Source organism: Heterodontus francisci, chromosome 30 (genome assembly GCF_036365525.1).
Source record: "Heterodontus francisci isolate sHetFra1 chromosome 30, sHetFra1.hap1, whole genome shotgun sequence".
Taxonomy (NCBI): Eukaryota; Metazoa; Chordata; class Chondrichthyes; order Heterodontiformes; family Heterodontidae; genus Heterodontus; species Heterodontus francisci.
The window spans coordinates 53489356-53507858 of NC_090400.1; the positions used below are offsets into that span (position 1 = coordinate 53489356).

An 18503-nucleotide genomic window follows, 5' to 3' on the forward strand; every position below is an offset into this window, starting at 1 on the left:
GTGGGGATGTTCGCTGATGATTGCACAATGTTCAGCACCATTCACGACTCCTCAGCTACTGAAGCAGTCCATGTCCAGATGCAGCAAGACCTGGACAACATCCAGGCTTAGGCTGATAAGTGGCAAGTATTATTCGTGCCACACAAGTGCCAGGTAATGACCACCTCAAACAAGACACAATCTAACCATCTTCCCTTGGCATTACCATTGCTGAATCCCTCACTATCAACATCCTTGGGATCACCATTGACCAGAAAATGAACTGGACCAGCCACATAAGTGTGGTGGCTACAAGAGCAGATCAGAGGTTAGGAATGCTGCGGCGAATAACTCATCTCCTGACTTCCCAAATCCTGTCCTCCATCTACAAGGCACAAGTCAGGAGTGTGATGGAATACTCTCCATTTGCCTGGATGGGTGCAGCTCCAACAACACTCAAGAAGCTTGACACCATCCAGGACAAAGCAGCCCACTTGACTGGCACCCCATACACCACCTTAAACATTCACTCCCACCACCATAGGCGCACAGTGGCAGCAGTGTGTACCATCTACAAGATGCACTGCAGCAACTCACCAAGGCTCCTTTGACAGCACCTTTCAAACCGGCGACCTCTACCACCTAGAAGGACAAGGGCAGCAGATGCATGGGAACACCACCACCTGCAAGTTCCCCTCCAAGCCACACGCTATCCTTACTTGGAACTATATCAGCATTCCATCACTGTCGCTGGGTCAAAATCCTGGAACTCTCTTCCTAACAGGACTATTGGTGCACCAACACCTCAAGGACTGCAGCGGCTTCAAGAAGGCAGCTCACTGCCACCTTCTCAAGGGCAATTAGGGTTGGACAATAAATGCTTGCATAGCCAGCGACACCCATATCCCCCAAGCAAATAAAAAAATCCCTGATATCATTGCAGTAAATCTCATCACTTTCTATAAGGCTGCAGAGTCTATTGTTCAGAAATAGACTGATTCTCTTGATTCCCAGTAAAAAGGTATCCCTCCACATTTTTTGAATCTTTGATGGGCATCCCATACTCATTGAGAAATTGGTTTCTTGAGTGAGTGCTGACTGAACATGCAACTTCCTCAGGGAATGCAAAGAACAAGATAAGAAATGTGCATTTTCCTATTACAATACTGGTGCAGCAATCCTTCAGTGCTGATACTTTATTCTGTAACTAACTAACAGCAATCTGGAATTGTTAAACATGTCATAATTGCTTCTCAACAAGGAGTCACCAGAGGCTGACAGATTTGTCCAGTGACGAGTTTGCCTACATAACGATGACAACACGTCAAAGTAACTCATGACGTGAAGCACTTTGAAATATTTCTGAGAGAAATGGTAAGAAGCAATGAAAATACAAGTCTTTCTTTTAAATTTATTTACAGCTGAATTTTGCTGCCTGGTTCATGAAATCATCTCATATAAGATCAAAGACTGGCTTACTCAACAACTAGACTCTGTCAAGACACTGAAATACAGGCACAGGCTCATTAAAATTAGGTACTGAAAAGGGGGATACAAAAAAAGAAGCATTGGAAGTCTGAAAATAGTATTTTTGAACCTGTTGGGTTTTAATTTACCCTCCACTGTATAAGGCTCAGATTTATTTATTGGACAATTCCTACTTTCAGTCCAAATTGGGTAACAAAACTCCGGGATTCAGATATCTACTGACATCAAAGGATTGAGACATTAAGCAATGGTCTGAATTGGCTGACATTTTGAATTTTGCTTTTTAAAAGTCTGCAAAGTTATAGAGTACTTCATGTGATTGATGCCCCTGTCACTGGATTGACTCCATCACCATTGCACTGTGGCTGCAGTGTGTACAGGATACACTACAGCAACTCACCAGGGTTTCTTTCATGGCACATCCCTCTTACCTGTACAAACTGAGGAAGACCAGAGTAGAAAGTGATGTGCAAGTTCCATTGTTAGAGCTCTAAGAAACACCTCCAAGTCACACAGCATCCAAACTTGGACATGTATGACTATCCTTCATTGTCGCTGGGTTAACATCCTGCAATTCCCTAGCACTATTGTGGGAGCACCATCATCACAAGGTCTGCGGTGACTCAAGGAGAAAGTCACCTTCCCAGGGCAACTAGGGATGGACAATACAAGCTGGCCTTTGCCAGCGATACCCATATCTCAAGAACACATTTTTGTTAAAAGATGCTTTTAAACAAGTGGCTGAACTGAATAAATTGTGTGGGATCCTGTGCCAATGCTAATATCCTTGTATTCACATGTACAATATATGGAGACATTAACACGAAATACATTTTTTGGTCTATGGTTTTTTAATAACACTTATTGTTAGATGTTCCTGTGCGACCTGCTCACTCCCGGCTAAGAAACCAGTTAGTCAACCTTCTCTAAGATCTCTGTCAATGCCACCTTGACAGATAGTTAAATATGGCATTATACACAACATAGATTGATTTTTTTTTTAAATGGAAAACTTAGGTAAAGCTCCAAGCTTCATAATGTAGGACACAAGCAAGGTTGAAAAGAAAATGGTTTAGGTGATGTCGTGCTTGTGGATGTAAAACTGTGTAGATAATAGAGGAAGAGATCCCCCGGGACATAAGGGGTTTCACATTTTTGACATCCAAAAATTTGTTAAGAGTGTTTTGATTCTGGGTCTGCGCTGAATTAGCTGATTTCAGACAGTAGAAGTGCTACTATTGATCTCAGTCCCCTGGGTTATGCAGTGGGAGAAATATCAGCCTGGGTTCTGGCTGTTAATTGCAATCCAGTAACCGCTCTGGGAAAGTGTATAGGTCTGGTGGGGACTGGATTAGGCATGGTTGATATATAGACTGCCTTATTCACTGCCAAGACAGACATCAATAACACCCGTTTTGCAACGGTTCAGAAGGGCCCCGATGCTTATAGAGTTTTATCTCCAGTAAGGAGTCAGTATCTTTGGAGTGGGGGAGGAGGCAGAGAACATTGATAATGAAGAACAGAGAATAATAGAGGAACCAGAAATGTAACTCAAAAAACGAGATGGTGTGACGAGCGAGGGTCCAGGAACAAATTACAAGTTCATGGCATATCTGTCTGTTTAAGTGAAATATTTTACCAAAAGCATAAATTCTAGTAGAGTGTTTGATGTCTGAATGATTTATGTCTGCTCTTTCACAGGACAAGGGAAGTCTATATTCCAAAGTTCACTCTACATGGCAACTATGACTTAATTGAAATGTTTCAAGATATGGGCGTGATGGATCTCTTCCACAATGAAGCAGATTTGTCTGGTATTTGTGAACAGGGGAACCTGCATGTTAATTCAGTGAGTATTGCAGTCGTGCTTTTACCACATGCTCTGGCAGTACAAGCACTGCATGCAAATGCCATCAAGTAGAGGAGGTGATTAGGCAGCTAAGGTAGCAGGTACAATAGCATAGTGGCTGTTAATGAATTAATGATCCAGAGACAGGAGTTCAAATCCCACTACAGCTGGGGCATTTAAATTCAATTAATTAAGTTCATCTGGAATAAAAAGCCAGTACCAATAATAATGACCATAAAACTGCTAGATTGTCATTAAAACCCCATCTGGTTCACTAATGCCCTTTAGGGAAGGAAATCTGGTCTGGCTTATATGTGACTTCAGACCCAAATGTGGTTCACTATGAATTGCTCTCTGTAAGCCACTGTAGTCAAATCAAAATCACTATGACAGATTGTAGAGTTTCAAAGAAGTGGCCTGCTACCTTCTGTCTGTTTGCAGACTGATGAGCATCTGTGACCAGTTCGAATTGGCCTCAGGAGCCAAAGTTAACCAAGGCAAGAGTGAGGCCATGTTCTTTGGGAACTGGGCTGACTGATCCTTTGTCCCCTTCACTGTCAGGTCAGATTACCTGAAGGTGCTGGGGATATGGTTCAGAAAGGCTGGAGTGTGCGCCAAAACCTGGAAGAAGTGAGTAGCCAGGTACACCATAAACTGAGCATGTGGGAGCAGTGTTCTCTCTCTCCATTGTTGGCAAGAACCTGGTCATGAGGTGCTCGTGTTGTTGTTGTATGTGGTGCAGGTCTGGCCCATGCCCTACTCCTGTGCTGTGGTGATCACCCGAGCCATTTTCCATTTTATCTGGAGATCCAAAATGGACCGGGCCCGGAGGGACACGATGTTCAAACCTCTGGATGAGGGCAGGAAAAATGTACCCAATGTCACCCTCATCCTGATGACCACTTTCGTGTGCAGCTGCATCAAGCTGTGCATAGATCCCCAGTATGCAAACACCAAGCCTCACTACGTGCTGAAGTTGTATATGTCCCAGGTGTTGCGAAGGATGGGTCTGGTCACATTGCCACAGAATGCTCCATCCATTTGGACTGTGCTGTACCACCTATCCTTCATGGGAAAGCTTCTGTGGAAAGTCACCTTTGACCACCAATCCATCAGGCAGTGGTCTGCAAGGAATGTCCTCAAGACCCTACAGGAAAAGGAGATGGTGGATCCTGTCGGATGGTTCCCCGAGCAGAATGCCTCATCATCAGAACTTTCAAACAAGCACCAAGATGTAGCTTGGCTGGTGGTGAGAAGAGCCCTCCCTGTCAGATCCTTCCTGCACGCCCGGAGTCTCGCCCCCTCCGCACAATGGCCTCGAGGTGGCTGCGGCGGGGGAGAGACGGTTGCCCACCTCCTTCTGGAATGTGTCTTTGCAAAGCAGGTATGGAAAGAGATGCAGTGGTTTTTGTCGAGGTTCATCCCAAGCAGCTCTGTAACACAAGTCTCTGTGCTCTACGGGCTGTTCCCAGGGACGCACACCGAGATAAACATCAACTGCTGCTGGAGGACTATCAATTCGGTGAAAGATGCTCTTTGGTCTGCCCGAAACCTGCTGATCTTCCAATGCAAAGAGTTGTCCACGACCAAGTGTTGCAGACTGGCACATTCCAAGGTCCCGGACTACGTGCTGAGGGACGCACTGAAGCTTGGGGCAGCCGCAGCAAAGGCTCAATGGGGAAAGACCACTGTGTAAGGTCCCCCCACCAAAGTGAACTGAGGGGCGGGACCCATGGGAAACCTCTGAGGCTATATACACCAAATATGGGTTTGCTGTAAAATGTACATGGCATGTAAAATGGAATGGAAGAGTTGTGAGGCAACTCACTCCTGTATTGAAGAAAACTGATTTCCATTGCACTTTTTGGAATGTCAACTTGGTGCTGTTTTGTATTGTTCAGTAATGTATTTTTTACAGATTTCTATGAATAAAGTATATTTTTGGGGGGGAAAAAGTGGCCTGCCACCTTCTCCAGAGCAATTAGGGAGAGGCAATAAATGCTGGTCTTGCCAGGGATGCCCATATTCTGTGAATAAAGCAACTTAGGAATCCTATTGATACCTCATAGACCCCTGAGGCTACTAAAGTAGTTCACTGATAGGGCTTCATTTCACAGAGTGATCAGAGATTCCCCTGCAATGGGGGAAGGCTTTCAAGTATAAGATGTTTGTGCTGATAAGGTTTCATGGGAAAGGAAGTGATGATGGAGCATGTCCCAGTGATATGCAACAGGGTGGGAGTATGCCTCAACCTTCCCAGTATGGGAAGATCCTTACTCATGCTGGGTTCTGATTGTATGGATGGTGGATGCCCTCTGAAATATTGCCTAAGTAGCCAGCCTTCATTTATGAATGTAAGAAATAGGAACAGGAGTAGACCATATGCCCATTAAGCCTGCCCCACCATTCAATAAAATCGTGGCTGATCTTCGGCTTCAACTCCACTTTCCCGCCTATTCCCGATTTCCCTTGATTCCCTGAGAGACCAAAATTTTGTCTATCGCTCCCTTAAATATATTCAACGATGGAGCATCCACAACCCTCTGGAGTAGAGAATTCCAAAGATTCACAACATGGACAATGAATGTTGGGAGGTTATTTGACTGAAGTGGCTGGGGATGTGGGGGGTGCTGGGGGGTGATGGTTCACAGCCAAGTCCAATTCTATCCTCATCCGATACTCATATGCATGCACTTTGCTACAGGAATACTGGCAGGAGGGTCGGTAACCAGAGGACACAGATTTAAAATAATTGGCAAAAGAAAGCAATGTTATGATCTGGAATGCATTGCTTAAAAGGGTGGTGGGAGCAGATTCAATAGTAACTTTCAGAAGGGAATTGGATAAATACTTGAAAAGTTGGAAAAAATTGAAGAGCTATGAGGAAAGAGCAGGGGAGTGGGACTGGTTGGTAATTCTTTCAGAAAGCCGGCACAGGCACAATGAGCCAAGTGGCCTCCTTCTTTGCTGTATAATTCTATGGTAAGATGAATCCTGGTTAATTTTTCTCCTCCTTTGGCCAGGGGTTTTGTCACGATTCTAGCTCAGTTAATTCAGAAGAGCTAATTCAGGAACATGGGACCTCCCTGATATATATAACTCAATTCCTCACTGGTTAGTGGTATGCACCAACTGAGATATCCAGTGAGCTGAGAATGTAGGTGCCATATTTGCTGACTTTACCCTTGCCATATGATGTATTCATAATTTTTTCCCTTGTTTTCCACAGCTAAAGCAACATGTTGCACTGAAGGTGGATGAAGAAGGAAGTGAAGTTGCTGCCGTCTCTCTCTCTGGGTTCATGCCTCTTTCTTCACAGGCCAAATTTATGGCTGATCGCCCATTCCTATTCCTCATCTTTGAGCATCACACCCAGTCACTGCTTTTCATGGGACGAGTGATGAACCCTTTAAACCAATAGAGAGAAGGCAAGAGTCATGGTTATGTAAATTCCAGCAGAGGTAAAGGCACACTATGTTTAATATAGAGTCCAGGGAATTCCCCAACTAACCATCACACAATTTAATTATTCACTTTACATTGTCCATGTTACAGTCACAACAGATTGCAGAGTCCAGGTAGCTGCATTGCTGAAACTTATTATTTTCCAAACCTTGAAGAAGGCATCAGTCCATTTGTACAGCAAAATAGTGAGATTGGAAACTCAGAATGGGCGGTGGGGTCGGGGCGTGGGTGGAAACTGAAACTGCAGCTCAGCACCGCTACACAGGATTATACTGGTGTTTAATTATATTCTCCAGTGTCCCTAAATGTACTACACATGTACACGCATTTGAACGTTTCCAAATTTAATTCAAACATTTTCTCTTTTCTTTGCAGAGTAAACGATGAAGGGTCACTGACCTGAAACGTTAACTTTGCTTCTCTCTCCACAGTTGCTGCCAGACCTGCTGAGTATTTCCAGCACTTTTTGTTTGTGTTTCCGATTTCCAGCATCTGCAGTAATTTGCTTTTATTAAAATATTTTATCTGTTTTTTTCGCCTCTCCCAGGAGATCACATGGTTTTGGTTGGGGATACTGGGATACACAAGGTATTGCAATTGCATGGGACAGACTGAATCGACCAAAGGATCTTCTGCTGTCCGTCATTGTCCATATTTCTATTCAATCAGTCTCTTAAAATGAATACCAAAAGTAGTGGCCCTTTAAATGGAGAAATAAAAGAGTTAAATTAGGAGGATATATGGAATGCAGGCCATTCCTGGTAATTCAAAGTTGCTTATGTCAAATTATCTGATAATTTAAATTGACATCATTGCAAGAATACCTCATACGCTGTTTTATTAAAATTATTTAATTTGAACAACTGGATAATTCCCTCCTTCCTTTAAGCAAAAGACCACTTTGAATTATCAAGAGGGGCATTAAAGAAAATTGTACAGGTCACTATAACAATAATTTACATTTATATAGTGTTTTTAATTCAGTAAAACATCCCGAGGCATTTCACAGGAGCGTTTTCAAACAAAGTTTGACACCAAACTACGTTAAAGAGATATTAGGACAGGTGACCAAAAGCTTGGTCAAAGAGGTAGGTTTTAAGGAATGTCTTAAAGAAGGAGTGAGAGGTAGAGAGGCAGAGAGGTTTCGGGAGGGAATTCCAGAGCTTAGGGCCTAGGCAGCTGAAAGCATGGCTGCCAATAGTGGTGCAATGGTAATTGGGGATGTGCAGGAGGCTGGAATTGGAGGAATGCAGAGGTCCTGGAGGGTTGTAAGAAGTTACTGAAATAGGGAGGGTCCTGATGTTCAGTAGTTTCTCTATTTTACATCCTTTTCAGGACTCTACACTGTATTTTACAATTGTGCATTTTTATTTACGAATGTTACTCCTCTGGCCCAAGGAAAGCCTCTTTTATTTAATTTGCTATTATTTTACTCCCCATAACATTAATTTAACTTTTAACTTGCTGAACACAGCACGGTTCAATACATAACAAATTATGTGAGATTATGAGGACTGAAAAGGCAGTCCTTCGTTTTGGACAATCGTTGGCTGATTTTAACTCGCTGAAACTGGCGCGAACAGTCTCAAAGTCAGGACAGTAGACTTACTGCCAGTTAAAGCCACCGATCATCCCACAGCCACTTTTACAAGGGTCTATCGCTGAGCAGCCGAAGCACGTGCCTGTTTTGGGTGGTGTGCCCCTTTATGCACATCGAATGCTAATTCAGGCCAGAACTTGTCAAAGACTGTGGTGTGCTCCCTTCAACCGGTTTCACTGGCGATAGAGCCAAAGAGGCCCCATAGAGGTAAACTTAAATTATTTTTGTGGGGCCAGGAGGAGCTAGAGTGCCCCTTCCAGACCCCACAAAATAATCTAGGCTGCTGCCACCCTGGCCTCCCCATCTCCATGTCCCCCACGTCTCCAGGATTTACTTCGCTGCCCAATAGTGCACAAGGCCTGAATGTGGAGAGCTGCATTGGGATGCCCCCTTGGTGCCCACAGTTCTACTTAATTGAGGCCTAGGCCTTAAAATGGCCTGTTTGCTGATGGAACGCTGTAAGAAATACTGCTGTAGTGCCAAGCCATAGAGTCCAGAAGCTCCCAGGTTTGATTCACAGCCTGTAACTAGTTATCTGATTTGAGCCAGGAAGCAGTTAGGGTGCTTTAATTGGTTTCAGCACTCTTAGCTCAGGAGGGGGAAAATAAATGACCAGGGTTCCTGCTTCTGATTTTTATCCTGCTGATGAGTGTGCTTGTGGATGTCAAGTGAGGAAAGGATCAAGCTTATCTGTGATGCCCTCCATGGCTAAATAGTCTGCTGGCGGTCCACTGTATAAATGTACAGATGAAGAATGTCCACTCAGGTGAGGAACTGAATGGGATATCAGCAGTTATGCAACCATGCCTCTGCAAATTAAGACTCATATTTTATCAAATGTCTGGGCAAATATTTGGAGTAATTAAGTAATAGTTAAACTGGAAAATAACTTCCTTTTGGACAGGGTACGTGACGTATTGAAGTATATTCCTTCTTTATTGTGCTCCTTACAAAGAGTTGTTAGTTTTGATTTGTGCACTTTCTATGCCTCAACATGCAATCATTAGTCAACATGCAATTGTTTCAAATCGTCCTCAATGATATTTGACCATCTTATCTTCATATGATGGGTACGATTGTATAGTGGTTAAGGTGCTAGACTGGCAACCCAGAGCTCATACAGTTAGATCCCACAAAGGAAAATGGCGAAATTGAATTCAACAAATCTGTGGGCCAGCACCAGGAAAATAGCCATGAAGGCTGGTCGAAGAGCCAAAAACCCAACAGGTTCATTAATATCCCTCAAGGATGGGAACCTGCCACCTCTACACAGTCTGGTCTCTACTGTCCCACACTATGTGGTTGACTCTTAATGCCCCTTGAAATGGCCAAGCACACCAATCACATCGGACTGAATTTTATCAGCACGCCACGCTCTGCGGCGGTGCACTGTGAAGTCGGTGGCCTTCCGTCACGGAAGTGCCGCCACACAGCCCCTGCGATATTATGCACGAGGGCTCATTTAAATGGAGGGGGCAGAGCAGCCGCCCCCGATGACATAGAGACATCTCCGGCAACAGTGTTCAGCGTCACTGCACAGGCGCGGCACCATTTTTAAAGGGCTTCATGTCCTTCAGGATATATTAACATATTTAAAGGTGCCGGTATAATTTTTAAACATTAATAAAAGTTCAATTCAACATTGAATCCCCTCTCCCACCCTGCCCACTGAGCTGGCCTGAAAGAGAAGTTGAGGACTTGGGACAGATCAGCCATGATCTTATTGAATGGCGGGGCAGGCTTGAGGGGCTGAATGGCCTACTCCTACTCTTATTTCTTATGTCCTTGTGTTCAACACTTCAGTTGGTCTATCCCCCTGAAAATACACGTTTTGAAATTCCAAACTTCACCCCCCCCCCCGAACTTCAGTATCTTTGACCCCAACCCCTTCCCACCATCCCCACAACCAATAGGAATAGTTTTACCCGCTCACCCCCCACCACCCCCCACCCCGCCCCCCGCCTTGATAATTTTATTCCTCCCCCCTCCCCACCAGTGTCTTGCCTGGTGAGTTGCGGCAGGTTGGCTGTAAAATCGGTGTGGGACAGCCACCGTCATCCGGTAAGTTAATTTGCATTTTAATTATACTAATTTTAATATTGTAATGAAGGCCCCGCCACCAAGATGCGGGGGATGGGGGGGTGGGGGCCACAGTGAGGCCTCGCTGCCGCCGCTAATATTCGATGGGGCCTTCTTGGCGCCGTGGGTCAAGTAGGGCCGCTCCCACTAGCATTTTACTGGCCTCCTCGCCACGACCCACGGTGTCGAGGGGCTGGTAAAATTCAGCCCACCTTCTCAGAGGTGACCTGGCCTGCATCACCCACATCCGTGATAGTCATCTGGACTTTGCAGATATCGGTCACACTTTCTTTGAAAGGAAAAGTATCTTTCCAAGAGAGATTGGCATCACCCACACAGTTTGTTCCCTGTAGCCGTGGTTATAAAACCTTTGCCGAGAACTACAGCTTGAAATAAAAGCACATTGACTTGTATGGTCCCAAAATACACAAAGTTTTAATTGAAAACATATATGTATACTACAGGGTAGAATAAATTTCGGGTTGATTGGTCAACATGATTGTTCAAGTTGGCGTCTTAGATACATCCAGTTCACTTGTTTTTTTTTTGACAATGACCATAGTGGCTTGGTTTACTTCCTTGTTCATGCTACTGGTTATGGTTGAGGCTGTATTTGTATTGTTTGTTAAATACTTACCTTGAACTTACTTTCATGTATGTTTCTAAAATTTAAAAAAACTGTTACAACTGATAACAATGGTGGTTTAAGATGTCTGCCTTCTCTGAATTCATTGTACAAAGAGGCATTGCCTTGTTCTCTAGTTCTGAAGACTCTGCGATAACGATCAATGGCTCTATTTAAATTAAATCAATCGAGTCAGTTTCTTTGTCAACTTGCATTTAATCTGATCAATAAATATGATAGAGAAATTCTAGCCTGTTTACGTGCACTTGATGCTTTGACTCAACAGATTATCACATGTTGACAACAAACCTCAAACTCTGTGTAATTGTGGTGCTTCTGAACATATGGTGCATGTAGGACCTGCAAAATTTCAATCCTGAACCCTAACTTTAAAAAAAAACTGATGCTTCATTTCATGCAGGAGTGAGCAAAGTATAGTCTGTGGCCCATTTTCATCCCTCAAGCTGTGGCAATTTGGGCCACAAAGCACAGACAACTCAGTCCTATTTGCATTTACTTCTTATACACAGATTTGTCCAGTTTTAATTGAGTGCTTGGAGGCTTAGGGAAGGTTGTTCTTAGTGCTGCTGCCCCATTGGTGGATAAATCCTAGTTCAGAACACTGAGTTCTGTTATTATCTGCAGCTTCAGATACGTGCAAATTAACAGAAACCTTGATTTAAACTATATTTGTGGCCCCAAGGCTCTACTTTTGACTGCACAGCCTTTAGCTATATCAGTCCCACTTTGGAACACTCTCCATAAACTCCTGAGCCTTGCTATATCTCTCTCTCCCCTCCTTCAAAAGCCTCATCAAAATCTACCTGTCTGATCTTCATTTAGGCTACTACCCTTAATACATCCCCCTCCACTCCTCAGTGTCCAGTTATTCTCACCAATGTGAAATGCTTTGGGATGTTTTATTGAAGTGCTATGTAAGTGCCAACATGAACTGCTGCAGTCAAACAGCCCATTACTGTGTTGTACTTTCTATGTAATTCTATTCGAATTCAGGTTGTTGCTGCTGCTGGTATTGTGCTTCTTGGTGCTACTAATTTACTGAGTAATTTCTGCTTTTTGTAAAAAGCTTAGCTATTTTAGATCTTTGACAAACTTACTGACCTTGATAACTTAATGAAGGTGGCAGAGCAAGTTGAGAAAAGCTGTTTAAAAAAAACTGTTAACAACCTTGGCTTTATTAATGGAGGCATGGAGTATGAAAGCAAGGAAGTTATGCTAAACCTTTACCAATCACTGGTTAAGAATATAAGAACATAAGAAATAGGAGCAGGAGCAGGCCATTTGGTCCCTCGAGCCTGCTCCGCCATTCCACGAGATCATGGCTGATCTTCTACTGCAGCTACACCCTCCTGCACTATCCCCATATCTCTTGATTTCCCTAGTATACAAAAAATCTGTTGATCTCAACTGAGACCTTAGCTAGAGAATTGCTTCTAATTCTGGGCGCCAGGCTTTAGAAAACACATCAAGGCCTTGGAGAGGATGCAAAGGAAATTTAGTAGAATGGTACCAGGGATGAGGGGTTTCAGTTATCTGGAAAGACTAGAAAAGCTGGGATTGTTTTCCTTAGAGCAGGGGTTATGGGGAGATTTAATAGAGTGTTCAAAATTATGATATGTTTTGATAGAGTTAAATAAGGAGAAACTGTTTCCACAGGTAGGAGGGTTGGTAACAAATTCAAAATAATTAGTAAAGAAGTGAAGAGGGGTATGAGACATTTTTTTTACTCAGCTAGCTGTTATGGAATATCTGAGAGGATGGTGGAAGCAGGCTCAATAGAAACATTCACAAGATAATTGGAGCTCCACTTAAAAAAGGAAAATAAAATGCAGGGCTATGGGTAAAGAGCAGGGATGTGGGACTAATTGGGAGCTTGTTCAGAGAACTGGCGCAGGCACGATGGGCTGAATGGCCTCCTTCTGTGATGTCTGATTCTATGAATTAAAATAACCATGGAAAATCTACTAGGAAAAATGAATATCTCTGATCATCACTTTCTGTGACCTGTTACCCGAACCAACAATAAAGCTGAAGCTCCTTATTCACTGGTCCAATAGCTGAAGCCAACATCAATTCTACTGAGGCCATATAACAAAATACAAGAGCTTCACACAGCTCATCACTCGCATTGATTATCTTCTCCATCCCCCAATAATTCTGGCATTCCAATTGAATTTGTATTTTGGTAACACAGGAACTAAATAAAAAAATTAGATTTGAGAAAGTGTTTTTGATTACATGCCTGGGCAAAGCATTCATTAACAAGCAAGGCATTCATAACTCTTTTTCACTGATGATTTTGCATCTGTGAAGTAATGCAGGCGCTACAGTAAAATAAAAGCATCATGCTGTTTTTATGGAAGTGTTATCGGCTTTAATACATTTTTAATCCGGAAAAGAACTCAAACACAAAGCATACATATACATAGAGCATGAAAACACATATATACACACACAAATAAGAAACACATAATACATATTAATATAATATTAAGCATGCACATAACAAAACAGAAACATCATAACGATAGATTGACACAGAAGCAAGAGAAGCCTTGTTCCTTGTGAGAGGGGAGGCAGGGGTGGGGTGGAGAGATGACAAATACGAAGAATTAATGTGTTGACCTTGGGGCTTTGGCAAGGAAAACAACCACTTGGAAAATGCCATTGCAGAACATCTGCCATTGAGAGTTTAAAAGCCCTTGCGTGTCAATGACATCGAGATACACGACACAAATTCCAGCAGTTTTATGGTATTACTTATAATATATATTGTGGTCTCAGTTGGGCAATACCAATGACAATGATTTTTAGTAGAGACCATATTGGAGTGAGAGGTCAACAGTAAGATGCTGCTGCTGGGGGAAGGGCCAGAGACAAAAACACACAAACCATTTTGAACATGGGCGTAGGAAGGTTGACAGAGACCTTGCTGAGGAGGGAGTGAGAAAGACATATAAAAACATTCTTCTGTGTGCATGTTGGGGAGGGGCGAAGGATGACAAAGAGGGAGGTAGAGAGAACCTGTTGGGGAGAAGGTGGGATAAAGGAGGAAAGACCCAGATAAGAGTGGGAGAGCCACGAGATAAACACAGAAGGTGCTTCAACTGAAATATTGCATTCGTTATTTTTTAATGCTTAATTGACCATCACTTACTATCCAAAATGAAGAACTGAGTGGTAATATGAGGCAGAATAGTGCTCTTTCAGCTCTGCGATCTGGCTTTGAACCCAGCTCAGAAAAATGGTACCGAGCTTTTCTCTCTGCTGACTCCAAAAGTACTAAATGCTATGGATTTGGATAGTTTGAACCCAGATCCCAGTGGGTGAGAGTCCATTGTCAAAAGATAAATTGTGACTTAATATAATTAAATCATCAATTTGTCTCAGAGATGCCGGGAGGATGGATAGTGTGAGCAATGGAAAGAGCACACTGATGTGTTATGGGTGTAATCTTGGGGTCAGGAGAGAAATCAGGCACATAGTTGGAGCAAAGCAGAGCAGAGGCAGCTCTACTTTGCACTCTATCATTATCTGTGGGAACACTTCATGCAGCCACTTAGAGGCAAAGACTGGCTAATGTTCCATTCACCAACAATGATATCTCGCATCATTAAAAAAAAGTAAATGTAAGAAGGAAATTAAACCACAAGCGCATAATTCAAATTTTTGCTAAAATCAGGAAATCGGTCAAAAGAAAGGTTGACCCTACAAGGTTCATGAGATTCTCTGAGCAGACACTGAAATTCAGCTGCTTCATGTATATTTTCTATTCAGTCACTTGTGTCAAGATAATAAGTAGATTCTTAAGAACCTAAGTAACAGGAGCAGGAATAGGCCAGACCACCCCTCGAGCCTGCTCTGTCATTCAATAAGATCATGGCTGATGATCTACCTCAACTCACTTTCCCGCCCTATTCCCTGTCATGCAGGCCCCCACCTGCCAAGAATGAGGCACATATATTTCACCACATGGACATTAAATTTTAAAATTGTTGCTGGGAAGAAAAGAAGGCCTATTACAAGGGGTTACCAAGCCCCTGGCTGGAAGACATTTTTTTTTCATACCAGCAGGCAGTGTTGGAACAAAGGAACCAGTCCCTGCCCCATTTATACAGAAGAGGCCTGGTCAAACCAGTCGGTCACGTGACCACCTGCTGGTCAAATAGGGGAGTTTTAAATTGGAGAAACAGAATTTGAACTCAGAAAGTTGTTTGCTCCTGGACTGAAAAGACCTCTCTTGTGGCTGGCTTGCTGCTGCCTCTCTCCTGTCTGCTCACATCTTCCTCACCAACTTCAGAAACCATTGAAGACATATGAACACCCTGAGAGAGAAACGTCTCCTACTTTATTTTTCTTCTGCTCTTTTCTGTCTCTATTTGCATGTGCGTATCGCCTGTGCATACTAGTGTGGGGCATGGCGTGTATCCGTAGGTGTTAACCAAATTAGAGTTTAACTTTTAATAAATTTCACTTTTCTTCTTTAAACCTAAGAAAGTCTGTTTGTGCTAATTTCTTTGCCTTATAATTGGAAAGCGGTGAACAAGGATTCACCAAGGGGGAGCTCAAAACAGTGCGTTTAAAACAAAACTTTGTTACAGTAAGACCAGGTGAAGGCTGAGAAGGACCCCTAGACACCTTTCCCACCTGGTCGTAACAGAAAAATCCCATATCCCTTAATTCCCTTAGTATCCAAAAATTTACTGATCTCTAGCTTGAATATACTCAACGACTGAGCATTCACAGCCCTCTGGGGTAGAGAATTCCAAAGATTCACAACGCTTCTTGCATTACAGAAATACTTACCTTGTCTGAGATGCTCACGAAAGATGCAACGAATGCGCAGGAGAGTGATTACCATCTGAAATGGAAAAGCGGGTTACATTTCGGATTATCAAAGGAAGAACCCTGCTAGAAAGGCTGAGATGTTGTTTTCTTTCAGACGCTGATTCACCTGGTCACTAAAACCAAGGGCTGAATTTTAAGAAACACTCAACATGGGGATCCGTGGCGTGGGAATGGGGGGGTGCCTGAAGATGGCCCCCGATGAGGCACACCATGGACCCCGACGCCGGGAGGGCCCGCCCTGATCATCCCAACAGCGGTGAGTTACCGTGACAGCCCCACCACCCCCCCGCCACTTGGCGATGAGACCACAATCACCTTATGCAAATGAATAAAAGTTAATAGAGTTGCACGTACGACCTCCAATCTTGAGGACCCACCGCGATCTTCGGCATGGCGGCCGGCACTCCCTCTCCTTTGGATCCCCATCCAGGGAAATGAGCCGCTACCACTGGTGGGGAGGAGGTAAGTTTTTAAAAAAATATATTTTATTCATAAAATTCTGTAAAAAAATACATTACAAAACAGTTCCAAACAGCACCAAGTCAAACAATACAAAGAGTGCAAAGGAGATCAGTGCGGGAAGTGGGGGCAGGGGGTGCGCGGGGATGGGGTCAAATAAACGTCATGGGTGTAGAGGATGATGGGAAGGGTTGCACTTTAAACTTTATGCAGTTGTGGGGGAAGGTCAGATGTTACAGGTTAAGTGTTTTGGGGGGGATGGGCAAATAGTTAATTTAATTGTTATCGGGGGGTTGGGAGAGGGGCAAAAGAAATATATTTATTTGATCTTATTCAATCTGTCTTTAAATATTTAAGTAAGTCGGCAGGGCTGACAGCTCTTTAAAAATGGGGATCATTTAAAAAATATCATTGCTGGGGACGGACAGCCCACCTCCTCCATATGATTGGGGGGAGGTGGTTGTGGCCCACCCTGGCTATTTAAATGAGCTGCTGCGCTTGAGATTGAGGTGGCTCTTTGGTGTGCGGCCCGCCATTTTTGGAGCTCACCGCTGAGATCGGCAGCGAGCTCACAAAATCCAGCGCCAAATAAATGAAATGCAGCACTTAGAAAGCCTCAACGTTCCAACTTTTATTGGCCCGGATTTTACATTTTTAATCTAGATCATTATGACTGTGAAATTGACAGCAATCACTGGTGCCCACACATGCACAGTTAAATGCAGAAATCCAGAAATTGCTGTCAGTGATCCCCTGCTCCTCCACAGGTATGCTGTTGCAGTCCCTGCAGACAGCAATCTTTCAAAAACAGTTGAATTGATGTGAACTTCCCTTTTAATGTTGTAATATCAATGTAAAAAAAGGGAAAAAGTTATGCCTTGCTGAATGAGGTGTAACTGGGTTTTTAACTTCGTACGAAGTCATAACTACCACTAGACAATCTCTCTGGCCCTGAATAACTAATTTTATATTTGTGAATTGTCAAATTTCTACATTATGATAAAAAGTCCAGAAGTTTTTAATATAATAAAAATGATTTTTTAAAAATTTGTTTATATTTCAGTTCCTATCTTATTCCTATGTGCATGTCCTAATCTTTATTTCGGTCTCTGGAAAATTGAAAAAAAGTGAATGGTAATTAGTGCATTTTACTTCCTGGTTTGCTGACTGTGAGTATTTTTCAATGTGATTGGCTGCTTTGCCTGCTTTATGATGTCACTACTGCTAGAGGCCTGGAGATCCCCTAGTCTTGGCACCAATATCAAAGGAATGTCAGGAAAGGGGAAATTCACGCCACAGAGATCATTAGATTTTTGTGGGCAGCCTTCTTCGAGGTCAGTGGTGACAACCATTGCTTTACCGCTGACCACGAAACCTGGGGATTATCTTTTCTCTAACTGTAAATACAATACTCAATGGAAGTTACAATCCAAAGCAGTTTTTTTTTAAGTGAAGTGTTCAACTTTCAATGTGAACCTGTAGATTCTGGTTCTGCTCCAGTATTTTCCATTTTGATTCGAGATTTTTTAAAATGTATTTTGGGGGAGTGGAGGGGTGAGTAGGCAAGATAATGTGCCAGATCTTCCTGGAAAAGTAATAGTGTGTTGATGACGCACGCTGTTATTAATCCTTAAAATATTTTTAAAGAATCTTCAAGTTGCTGATTGTAGCTGGATGTGAAATAATAAATAATAAGGAGCTGAATAGTGAAATAAATTAGAACATGTCATTTCACCTCTGTGACTAGAATTTGAATTTAGCCATTGTTAGCCCAACATGCACACATTAAAAAAACCCAGTGGTTGTGCTGAACACCAATCTGGAACAGCATCTATCTCCTCTCTACAAGCAGAGAGACATCACAGCAGTGTAGTACAAGAGTGGAAATGATTTAAGGATCAAACATTAGTTTAACAAATCTATTAAAGTTTTTTGAGGATATAACTAGCAGCATAGTTGAAGGGAAACCAGTGGATGCAACGTACTTGGATTTTCAAAAGGCATTTGATAAGGTGCCACACGAAAGGTTGTTGCACAAGATAAGGGCTCATGGGGTCAGGGGTAATATATTAGCATGGATAGAGGATTGG

General features: G+C 42.9%; 1 protein-coding gene and 1 long non-coding RNA gene across 2 annotated transcripts in view; one reads left to right on the top strand and one right to left on the bottom strand.

Annotated features, from left to right (window-relative positions):
• LOC137346799 (heparin cofactor 2-like) overlaps window positions 1-11322 on the top strand; it is a 42269-nt gene extending 30947 nt beyond the window's left edge. The window contains exons 3-4 of the mRNA XM_068010673.1: window positions 3169-3316; window positions 6546-11322. Coding sequence (XP_067866774.1) covers window positions 3169-3316; window positions 6546-6737 — 340 coding nt within the window. The 3' untranslated portion in view covers window positions 6738-11322. The remainder of the gene's footprint in view (window positions 1-3168; window positions 3317-6545) is intronic.
• LOC137346800 (uncharacterized) lies at window positions 1261-16395 on the bottom strand. Its single transcript, XR_010968785.1, has 4 exons — window positions 16309-16395; window positions 15913-15967; window positions 7181-7481; window positions 1261-6723 (listed from the first exon to the last, which is right to left on the bottom strand). It is a non-coding gene; the product is annotated as an uncharacterized lncRNA (long non-coding RNA).
• Window positions 16396-18503: the final 2108 nt, after the last annotated feature.